This window comes from Rhipicephalus microplus, chromosome 5, assembly GCF_043290135.1.
Source record: "Rhipicephalus microplus isolate Deutch F79 chromosome 5, USDA_Rmic, whole genome shotgun sequence".
Taxonomy (NCBI): domain Eukaryota; kingdom Metazoa; phylum Arthropoda; class Arachnida; order Ixodida; family Ixodidae; genus Rhipicephalus; species Rhipicephalus microplus.
The window spans coordinates 25,481,172-25,493,157 of record NC_134704.1 but is presented as its reverse complement, the minus strand read 5'-3'; the positions used below and the strand labels follow the sequence as shown (position 1 = coordinate 25,493,157).

At 42.7% G+C, this 11,986-nt stretch overlaps 2 protein-coding genes across 2 annotated transcripts in view; one reads left to right on the top strand and one right to left on the bottom strand.

The window, feature by feature from the left end:
* Positions 1-4,493: 4,493 nt before the first annotated feature.
* On the bottom strand, positions 4,494-8,615 carry TrpRS-m (Tryptophanyl-tRNA synthetase, mitochondrial). Its single transcript, XM_037425974.2, has 7 exons — positions 8,127-8,615; positions 7,968-8,049; positions 6,914-6,994; positions 6,637-6,719; positions 6,450-6,568; positions 6,050-6,288; positions 4,494-4,908 (listed from the first exon to the last, which is right to left on the bottom strand). Exons 1-7 carry the CDS (start codon positions 8,462-8,464, stop codon positions 4,642-4,644), a joined length of 1,209 nt encoding a protein of 402 aa, XP_037281871.2. The 5' UTR covers positions 8,465-8,615; the 3' UTR covers positions 4,494-4,641.
* A 209-nt stretch (positions 8,616-8,824) lies between these two features.
* stau (double-stranded RNA-binding protein Staufen) overlaps positions 8,825-11,986 on the top strand; it is a 33,161-nt gene continuing 29,999 nt past the window's right edge. The window contains exons 1-3 of the mRNA XM_037425973.2: positions 8,825-8,981; positions 9,189-9,441; positions 10,434-10,695. Coding sequence (XP_037281870.2) covers positions 9,199-9,441; positions 10,434-10,695 — 505 coding nt within the window. The 5' untranslated portion in view covers positions 8,825-8,981; positions 9,189-9,198. The remainder of the gene's footprint in view (positions 8,982-9,188; positions 9,442-10,433; positions 10,696-11,986) is intronic.

Below are 11,986 nucleotides of genomic sequence, written 5' to 3'. Positions count from 1 at the left end.
CACAAACCTAGTTTTTCCGGCTTAGAACTATTTTGCTGCAGTGAAACCATCTTTACAGTCAATTAGTCAATTACATGCAGACTATAATAAACATTTAGGTGCTTTCATGGCTTAGCACCCCTTTACTACAGGGAAACCACTTTTACAAAAGGTTTATTCGTTCGTTTCGAGTACTTCAAAAGTTTCAAGAAATTCAATTCCATTCGATGAGAATTCAAATACTGCATTATTTGGTCGAATATTCGGAGAATTTGAATATTTGCACAAGCCTAATTTTTTTGTGTGGCAGACGACTTTAGTATGGATCCTTTTTTTTTAATATTGCAGCTGAACCATACTGCAGTTTGACAAAAAGAAGGGGTGACAGAACAAAAGTGCAACACCAGGAAGAATTCCCTAAAAGAAGGGGTGACAGAACAAAAGTGCAACACCAGGAAGAATTCCCTCCTCATTGTGCTCATTTTCTTGTGTCCTGTACTGTATTTATTCATCCTGTGTGTCTGTTAACAAAGTGCACTTTTGAAGATGAATCCATGTAAACTAGCTCACCTTATAGCTCTTCTTGATTCCCTCAGATTAAGGAAGGCTCATCTTGAAGGACATATACTGGAAGCTCTGGAAGAGGCCAGAGGAGCTGGGTCATGGCAGACATGCATTGTTCTGCTTTTGTATATGCATTTTACTAGTTAGGTGCTTAACCGAAAAAAAAGTTCATCGTGCAAGTGAAAGAATACCGTTTGTATATGTCTGTTCTAATCTCTGTATATAAAATGTTTCTCCAGCATACAGGGTGTTTCTTTTTTAGGCAATACTACAGTTTTTTTTAAATGAAAATTTAATGACACTGAGGCTCTTGTCATTTTCCCACATAAACTTTATATCAAGAAAGAAATACTTAGCCCCAGGTGAAATTACACTATTGCGACTAGACTTGATGGAAAGAACATGGATATAACGAATTATCGGTTATAACAAAGTACTTAACAAATAGCTTTGCAATAGACACAGTGTTAGGAACATATGTTTATAACAAATTTTTAGGTGTAACAAACTTATTTTTGTATAAGATTCAAATGTTATAATTAGGCTTGAGTATAATTAACAAGGTCTTGTTAATTGCCTCTGTAATTGTTGACTTCACGGCAGGTGTTTATACTGCTAAGTTTAGTGCATGCCAATTTATACTATACCCATTTTCTAGAAACCACCAAAGCTGCATATAGTTTGAGATATGCACCATTAAACTTAAAGGAAAAATTCGGACTGATTGCGCCGGGCGAGCGTGAAGCGTGATTGTTCTCTTATGTCAGATCAAAACTACTTGTAACAAGGAATTGACAAAATTGAATGAAGGCGCACTGTAGCTGTCTCTTTTTGTGAAAAACTGTAAGTGATCTTATTTATGCCAATGCATCGCCTTACTATTGTATGTAGTGTTTCTTTTGAATGGTCCAGAGGAAAAGTACAATATCAACCTTTTCTTTGTCTAGGAAGCATCAAACTCGGGGGCAGCCATCAAGACAGACAAAATTTTTTGCACCTCTTCGTAGTTACAGAAAGAAATAGACAAGCACTACACTTCACACGTAAGCAGTAATCTGTATACTTGTGTATTTCAGATTACTTGCCAATTTTTCTGAGCAGATTCTACTTCGCCTCACCATTTCGCCCTTGAAAGTCCATGATAAATATCTCATACTACGGTACATGCAACTTTAGTGATTGCTAAAAACTGGGTGCGCCGTTAAGTTGTCAGGCACTACAACTTTCTAACATAAACAACTGCACTTGAGTCAATAATTGAACAGCTAGTGAACAATCGTATGCTAATAAGATGCATCTGTGTAATTTTACACGTGAAGGTGTATTTCCATTTTGACATACCGTTCATGTTCGAAAGCAACAGAAGCCCGACTGTCATAGAATTTTCTTGAAAGAAATCTGCATCGTCTAAAAAACTATTGAGAAGTATGTCGTACCTATGAAGCCAGTGTCGGACTCTTGCCAAGAAAGAGTGCACACAATCAACAGCACAGGACGTGTGGAAAAAAACATTTCATATCTTCTCAAGATGTTCTGGCGCAGATGACAGAAGGATAGCCTCATGTTACTTGAAGTCATCCGGTTCATGTCAAAATGGTGGACAATGTCAATACGAAAGGTTTTGAGGCAGGGATCCGAAAATTTAAATTTGGGAGAGGAGCGCTGAATACCAAGTGTTTTCGTATCAACTAATACTTTTGGCCTTTTAATCTTTACAATTACAAGCTGTAAGTAGTCTCGTATTGACGAATCTCTCTCGTAATCACGAATCACTCTGTGCGAAAATTCTCTATAGGTTTAAATATAAGTGGACTCTGCGACAATCTGGAACTGCCTAGGCAACATTTTATGCTAGAAAGATCATTGAAACAGTTCAGAGGGCATAGAGTAACAGACAAACTTGATTTCAACTTTTTACTACAGACTGCTGGTCCACAAGCATAATGCATAGAAGCAGATTTGGCGTGTGGACAGTGCCCATGCCATACATGCTGACAAACATGGGGATGTTCAATAATTTTCATTTACTTGTCGACATGACATTATATTATAGGCGTGTCCATTAGACTACGCTGTCCTTTCGCCTGAAAGGACAGAGTATGAAATATAGCAATATCGCAAGCAAAGTGCCTAGTACAATATAATATTCTCGATTACTATATGTTAGGAATTTTAAACGAAATCGATGTATGTTTGTATGTCCCACTTTTCAAACACAGACATTTAGCGCAGAATGGTATTTGTCTCTTTATAAACTAGTTGGTGCGAGTTGACCATCAAATTCAAGCAATACGATCACTTGTCTTGTCTCACTCCTCAATGCATGTCAATGACATTTAAGCCTTATATAGAATAATCTGCTTTCACAAGTTCATGTAAATAAACACCAATTAAAAATGATTTAACTGGTAGAGCGAGCACATAGAACAGCAGCTAGGTAAATTTTGCTGTAAGAGAAGACACACAGGCAGGAAGCACACACTTACAATTGTTTTTTTTTTTTTTTTTGCCAGTGCCCTACTGCCCCAGAATATTAGACTTTTACAGTACAGTAAAATCCTAATTCAGCCCTCGTCAATTTCGAAAATCAGATGATTCGGATGTGTTCTCTTAACATGACAAGTATATAAATTGTTTAATGGCATCAAACTATTATTAATTTGGTCATATCTGGCTGCTTACCGGTTAATTCGCATGATTCTCAAGAGTGCATCGAGCGTGTAGTGCCACAAATGTGCAATGCAAAGGAGCAATAATGGTGTTTGCAGACATAAAAAATGAAGCAGTACAGTCTGAATTGCCATCGTTATAGCCCAAACCTCCCAGTAAACATTTCTGGTTAATTGTAGTTCATTACCTTATAGACTAAGGCGGGCGGGTCGAGCCACGGTCAAATTGTGAACACAGCCCCAAATTGCAACAATTGCAAATTTTACTTTGCTCTCATGCAAATTAAGTACTGGACTAAGTAAATTAAACTCTTTGCCCAGCTAATACATTTTCCCGAACAATACGTCTCTCAGAATTTATGACCATTCTTTCCTTTCTATTATTGCTTTTCATGTTCATGTCACTTCATGACCATTCATTTTAACTATTCTCGTTATTTTTAACACTTACTTCATAAACTTTTGTATTAATTTTTGAGATGTTATACCTGTAGGTTTATTTGATATTCGTTATGCATGATTGTCTGCCATTCCTGCTGCTTTGTCAACTTGTGAACGGGGTCAGGACCTCATCAAGCTCTTGAGCTTTTAGTCCTGCACTCCGCCTAATTAGAAGGAAGTAATAAAAAAAATGCTGTAAAAAATTTACGCATTCTTCAAGGAAATGAAAGTGTGTTGATGTAAGAGATGCTTGTTCACTATTTTATTCTTGTTACTCTCGATAATTCGCCATTTGGTCAATTCAGACATTTTTTTCGGTTTTGTGAAATCCTAATTAACAAGCTTTTGCTGTATTTGCTCAGTGCTGGGTGCAATTAGTTTGTCGCTATGGAAAGAAAATATAGACTTTGAAGAAACAGGAGAGCCAATCTAGTAGCTTCAGAAGACTTTTAATGTGCAGAAACAGCCGAAATAAAGAAATGCTATTTTGATATGCTTGATGTCGCCCTAGCATACCAGTAACGCGATTAGGGCAATTGGTAAATACAGCAATGGAAACTATGCCCCCCACCCTTTCTTTATTCCATGCTAGTGAGGAAATTTTCCCTTTCAAACAAATAAAATTAAAACATTTAAAGAGCAGTTTGCCATTATATATATATATATATATATATATATATATATATATATATATATATATATATATATATATATATATATATATACACACGTAATATTTTCCCCATCATACCTTGGCGTGCCACTTTTTGATTTTGCACCTCTTCATTAACTGCAGTAAGTATGTTCACATTTATGGGGAGCACAATTAAAGGAGGCAGATTGAAAAGCAAGAGTTTTATGACACAGCTTAAATCTTTGTCTTTAGTCTTGATCGACTGTCAGAAAATAAAGCTGGAAGGTGAAACAACACACAGAGTCTACAAAGCACGCTCTGCGAAGAGTCTCTTATAAGTCTCAGAAGATATCCCTAACAACTTGCAGACTGTGCCACTGGTTTTTCACTGTCTTTGACATGAATAGGGGCCATTCCGGATGCTCTGTGCACTTCGTCCAGTGTTCGAACAGCTATTTGGCGTGCTTTCCTCGAGCCTTCCTCTAGAATGTTCCACAGGCGAGCGCGATCTGACATGTGCTCCTGCATTCGTTGCTGTATTGGTTCCAGGAAGGACACGGCTGCGTCGGCAACCATGAGCTTGAACTGGCCAGTGTCGAGGCCGTCTGCTTGCAGGCACACCTGCAAGTATTGTGAACAAATTAAATAGGTAGCAACAGGGTGCTGTGAGCTAGAACTACGGTTGGTGCGCACATTGCCATATGACACAATGTAGAATAGCTTTGAATAACACCATCATATGGTGCATCGTATCGTATGAAACTGCAATGTTTAACTTGAGCACTGGCTTGCTCTCTTAAAGGGGCCCTGTAACGTTTTTTCTGTCTGCAATGCTGGAATGTAGTGCTGAATACTGATGTGAACGCAACAAGAATTATAGAAAATTGGTATGGTTGTGGAAGCTATCAATCTTCAAACTTCGAAACCTTAGCAGATAAATATACAAACACTCCATTTCCCATTTCACTCTTCCAGTGACGTCAAAGGCCGGTTCCAATCACACAGCGCCTCCTACAGAGACATACCAAAAAACTTGCCTCATTGTGGCAGTTGTCCAGCACACCCAGCATCGTTTTTGAACGCTTCTAAACATTTCATATTTATTTAAAAACATAAATCTTTTTGTATCTCAGAAAGTATAAGGAGTGTTTTCATAATCTTCAGCACACAATAGTGTGGCCTAGCTAAGACCACATGAATACTATGCGAGATCTGTTGTGTCAAACCAATCAAAATGCTCAGCCAATGTCACTTCCACATGATGAAACATCATTTTCGAACACAAAAATAGCTATTGCTTGTCGCTCTAATTCGAAACTAATGTTGTTTCATTGTTGAAATAAAATGATAACAGCTTTGTTTCTCACGTGGCCGTTTTTGCAATGATATCAGTATATTCCAAAGCTCCAGAAGAAGCAATGAAAATGACATGCTTAATTTGTGTCGTGGGACTCCTTTAAGACAGTTATAGCTACAAAAGTATGTTGTACGTTGCTGCAACCCCTAAGACGACGACAGGTGCACCGCATTGCTTCATGCTATGAATGCCTGGCTTGTACAACTTATCCTAGCATATACTTATGTCATATACTTTGAAAACCTTGCAGAAACAGATGCATGTAGATTTTTTATACATATAGTTTCTCCAACAGAAAATTTAGTTGCAAATGAATGCCATGGTCATTTGAAGCTGATGTGTCATTTTATGTGTGCATTGCATACAATATGATCCCTTAATTGGTGATGTAACAATAGCAGTCACCTCCTCGGGACTCAGGCCAGTAAGCAGACTTTGTAAAGCCACCAAGTTCGCAACACCTGGCCGGGACTCTGGCTCAAAGGTTACTTTCGAAGTGCAGTCGGTGATTGCCCGCTTGATCTTCTTGCGCACTGCCTCAGGTGGGTCATCCAATGCGACATAGCTGCGAGGGTCATCGCTCGATTTGCTCATCTTCTTTGTCGGGTCACGAAGGTGGCGCAAACGACCAGCCTCTCCAGACACTGGCAGGAAAAAAAAAATTGTATTAGTATATATCAGCATAACTACTGTGCTCTCTTGTTCCACGCCGATGAATTTTTTTTGCAGAGGCTTACACAACAAGTGTAGCCTGCTGTCGAACAGTGGAGTTTGTAAGTTGAGGAGTGAGTAGGCAAATACTTGCCTAAAAGGGCCTCAGGTCTCGGAAAGACCAGCCCGAAGCGTTTGTTGAAGAGTTCCGCTGCGTCTTGCACAAGAAATATGTGAGGCAACTGGTCCTTTCCGACGGGCACCTGTGTTGCTCTGCGTAAAAAAAAAAAAGCCTCACTTAATTACAACCAGGAATGGCAACCCGTGACGCTCCCGCTTACTTGTACAGCAGCACATCTGCACTCTGAAGCACGGGGTAAAGGTACAACCCCAATGGCGTTTCCTTCATGCCAGCAGTCTTGTCCTGTGCAAAGCACCCAACATGTTTTGAGCAAGCAAACAACATAAGGTAAAACAAACTTGGCCATATCCGAATTTATTTGACATCACCCATTCTTTAAAACTCTTTATAGTTTGACTGAGCGCTTAGACACCCTTCACGTGTGCTGCAAGAAAATCTTTGGTGAAAGTTCAAATATATTTCAACTAGAACACTACCTTGAGTGTTGGTAGATGCTGTAGTCTAGCTGTAGTGAGCAAGCATCCAAGGATCCACGAAAGCTCTGCGTGTTCTGGAACCTGAGGATAAAAAAATCCGGTGCCAGCATCGGCAGCATTGTTGGTAAGGAAATTTGTGCACACCTTGGCATAGTTTCAAACCTTAATGCAGCTACACTACCATGAAACCAGAGGAAGTGTGTAGCAGGGGCCATAGAGTTTCATAAAATTAACTAGATGGGACTTTGGCACTGTGATCGTTCAGCAACCATAGGAATAATGGGTAGTACATGCATTTGCCTAGTCTTCGTGCTTGTGAGTTTCAAACACACTTGTGGCTTTGTTTATCGCTGTGTTTTGGTTTTGTTTCGAATGAAACATGGAACGGTTGCGAACTTTGTGTCCCGATTTGAAAAGGTGAGCCTAAAAGGTTATGGTAGTGAGGTGCAACTGCTGAACTTTTGCCGATTTTTGTTTCGTAACAAAGCAGCTTTAAGCCATGCGAAGCCAAACGGAGACAAAAGTACGAAAATTCGACAAATCCGTGTACTACCCATCATTTCCATACTCGCTGAAGCGCTATGCATTGCAGCTCCCTTAGACACTAGCGCCAGAGTTTCCTCTAGTGTATTTACAGGAAACTCTGGGGGATGGCCAACCGGCGATGCCCTTGGTGCATGCCTTGGCGTTTCCCTCCGCCTCGGCGATCGGACTCTTGTCGATGCGGTCGCGCCCTCTCTCGCGCGGTGTGGGTATCAGTAGCATGTTTTAGAAGAGTTTCTTGCGATTTCAGCTAAATTGTTGCGATTAATTTATGGTTATTTTTGTAGTTTATATTACTTTAGACATTTTTGGTTCGTTTTTCACTGGTTTTGAGTATTTTTCACCTTGCTTGAGCCCTGTTTTCGCCAGAGTGGTCTTGACCATTGCGTGACCATGAGGTATGAGACGGTGGATAAGCCGGGCCCTGAAGTGTTACGCACTTAAAAAAAGCGACGCTGCGTAACTATAGTTGCCAACAAGGAAGCGTTTCAAAATGTAGGCAAGTTCTCACCTGTGACTGCAAAAACAGTGTACATCTTTCAGGATCAATTCCGCATGCGAGGAGGCTGGCAGTCATGAGCTCGATGTTCTCCCTGTCGAGTCAAAGCTGGCTGTATGATGGAACTGTAGGAAGCGGTGTGGTTTGGACTCAAGTTTCACGCGAACTTACCTCAGCTTGTCTGGGTTATAGTGTGGCTTCGTGATGGAGTGCAAGTCTACTACGCTGAATATGCAATCACTCCCCGAGTCCTGCAGCGTCTTCCACTTTTGAATAGCACCGAAATAGTTGCCCAAATGCGGCACGCCGCTAGGTTGAATGCCGGAGAAAACTCTGTCGGGGAAAGACACCGGCGGCTGTCGTTTGCGTTTAGCGGAAGACAAGGACTGCTGTTTCTCGTTCGCAGTCACAAAGCACCTGGAAATAAGGCGACTATAGCACAGACGATCGCGAAAACTTGCAAACCGAGAACACAACAGGCACGTGGCTGAGCTGTTTGCGACCAGCATCTTGATTTCGGCTTGTTGTCGCACACGAAAAAAATATCCGAGAGAGACCGCACTGCAGGACAAGAAGCGGTGATCACAAAATATCACCGAAATCGCACAGTAGTAAGCTCATGTCGTGCACGTATCGAAGTGCGGCGGACGATTCGCACGACCAGACAACACACAAAAAGCGAAACTAACTTACCGTAGAGATATGACCACAGAACGTCTTAAAACGCTTTACCTCCACTAGGTGGCTAAAATGTTGCGACACTTTCCTACCAGGCAAAATAGAGCGCTGCCAAAGCTAGCAATTTCGCGAGCCTCGAGCCAGCTTAAGCCGACAGGGGGACGGCTGCGGCTTTGCTGCGGCCAACTAACGTAATGAGCAGCGTGTAGGGTTGAGTCGCCGGCGGCGCACAGAAATTTTCTTCACTGTTTGCCAACGTTTAGTGGTCTGTTTTTGAGCTCCGACTAGATCGGGGCTTAAAATGGCATTCACCGCCTGGACAGCAGTGTCCCAGTTGCTGCTTTGATCGTGAGTAGCGAGCGTGTCTCGTCACCACCGCTAGCGCCTCGAGGAGAGGCGGCCGTGTCATAGGAGTCGTGCCTCATTCGCACGCGCTGCTACATGCTCGCGCAAGGACGCGCTGTCCAAAGCTGGCGGAGATGAGCACGCGCGTGCGTACGCGGGCGCGGCTCGCGAAAAAGCGTGACTTGACGCCGCTTTTTTCTGCGCACGCAGTGGCCGCAGCATGCTGAGCTCGGGTCCGAGCGGCGAGTGCGCTCCGGCGGAGCAGGAAGGCCCGTCGCCGCCTTCCTGCAACGGGGAGCAGCCCACTACGGCCGTGGCAAACAATAAAGAGAAGAAGACGCCCATGTGCCTGGTCAACGAGCTGGCCCGCTTCAACAAAGTTGGACTCCAGTACAGGCTCGTCGACGAATCGGGCCCGCCGCACAAGAAAAGCTTCACCGTGGTGCTGCGCCTCGCGGGCCACGTGAGCACTCCCTGCGTGGAGCCGCTTCCGTTCTTTACGCGTACTCGTGTTAACTTGGCACGCTTTCAAGAATGCTTCGCACTTTAAGTCATGCCCAACGTCGTACATGGCCCATATCCGCATTTTCGAGACATTCCATAGCTTGGAAAAAACAGATTTGAAAGCGGACTAGTTCTTCATTTTGTGAAATTATTTTGCAATATAAAGTTAAGGTTGAACAAAGTTAAGGTTGAACAAAAACTGACGCGGCGCAAAAGCTTTTACTGCTTAGCATTAACTAGCCGAGACGGAAAGGAGGGTATTTTGTGGCGCGTATATTTTGCGTTGTAACAATATACCTCTTACGCAATGTTTTGAATTCGTGCGAAATATTTTCATTTCTTGTATCGCTTTCCGGATGCCTCAAGGTATCAATCAAGATATGAAGATTGCTGCTAATTTCTTGCCTAGTAGTAGGCAAGAAATTAGCAGCAATGATGGGTTGGCTGAGATTCAAATGAGATTATTCTCTCAATTGAATGGGAACCTTATACCATTGTAACATGGCACACTTCCTCTTGATTTAAGCCTGATTTTGATCAAATTGCTCAACAGTGATTTGCTCTCTTTTGCAGCTTGTGTAAAGAAGACAATTATATAAAGAAATTTGTTCCGGGTCAGGCTCGATTGTAATCATAAGTGACCGTTTGACATTGATGTTAAATCAATGGCAGTCAAACAAGGGAAGAATCATTGCAAAGGCAACATTTCAACAATGCAAAGAAATACACCCCTGGAACATCGCTAGACTGAGAATTCTCTTGTTTGCCCTATTGCACCCTAATAGCCACCAATTTTTCACGCAGCATTGTGAATGTTGCTTCAATGTAGTGCAAATAATGCGTGCTACTAGGGACGCAGGTGGAGTAAATGGTGGTAGTTTCCATCTTGTGTACATTTACAAGCTACCATCACCACTAGCCTGTAGACCTGTGGCTGTGTTTACACTCCAGGAGGAGTACCAGGCGACTGGGTCAAGCATCAAGAGGGCGCAGCATGCAGCTGCTCAACGAGCCTTAGACGAGACATCTCTGACGCGGCCGGTGTCACGGGCCCCGCAGCGGGCTCAGGGGCCCTTGACACCCACGGTGGAGCTGAATGCACTGGCCATGAAGAGGGGCGAGCTAGCCACATACCGAGTCATGGAACTACCCCGCAGGGCTTACATGCCTCCACTGAACTTCCAGGGCATGTGCCACTCACCACGTGGCCCTTGTAAGTCTACTTTCAGTTGATCAGTCAATCTATGGAAACGTTATCACATGATTAGAACAAGTTCACTAATACCTTGTCTCACGAGCATAAAAAGTGGCATTAACTTCCCAATGTCTTAAAAGGAAACTGAACAAAATTTTTACCACCAAGATATTCAACCAAGTTGAAAGATTGGGTCCTGATATTGTAGACACAGCCTTCATTCCAGGTACAAACTACGGAAAAATAATAAATTTAATGCGTTTTTCACAAACTGTCGCTTCGAGGAGCCGTACCGTGAACTACGAGAGGTGGCCTTTGGTGACGTGGCAATCATCCAAAACAGGCATGCCAACAATGTCAGCTGTCGCCCGCGTCTCTTTCATCCCCCCCCCTGGTTCTATCTCAGAACCGTAATGAACAGCACTGGTAGGGATTAATGCTCTCAGCTGGAGTTAAGCATCAGCGCTTTTGTGGAAGAGAGAGAGTAGGAGGAAAGGAATAAGAGGACAGGAAAACGTGAGTTCCGCATGTCGCTCGGCGATTGTGACGTCACGGCACGCACTTCCTTGCAGCCGCGGCGCACTGACAATCCTTCAAACATACAGCTAACTGTTTGAAAGTATGGGAAATGAACTCTGTTTATGAAAACAGTCGCATCTTCCGAGTAGAATTCCAAAGTTTCGTCGTTTCTTCCAATTTTTGTTCAGTATCCCTTTAAGATTCAATGCCGTTTGCTCACTACCACATGGGTAAATCTAAAGGCATTTACTTTAACCATTGCCCCGCCGCGGTGGTCTAGTAGCTAAGGTACGCGGCTGCTGACTCGCAGGCCGCGGGATCGAATCCCGGTTGCGGCGGCTGCATTTTCGATGAAGGCGAAAATGCTGCAGGTTCGTGTGCTCAGATTTGGGGCACGTTAAAGAACACCAGGTGGTCGAAATTTCCAGAGCCCTCCATTACGGCGTCTCTCATAATCATATGGTGGTTTTGGGACGTTAAACCCCATAAGTCATCATCTTGCTTTAATCATTAGTCACCTCATTGCCTTCGCTAGAACACATTCGACTGAAAAATGCACACTGTTGATACAAAAGCTTGCTAGCTGCAGTGCATATAAAGCATTTGAAATACGTAGCATCTACTACACTTCTACCTCGTTATAACGAGATGGGCTATAACGAAATAATGGATATAACGAGCAAATCCTAATTCCCCTTGAAAGTCCCCATACAAACCAATGTATTCAATACCTCGTTTTAACGAGGCAAAATTTGCCTGTTATGGGATATAACGAACACATTTTGTTAGG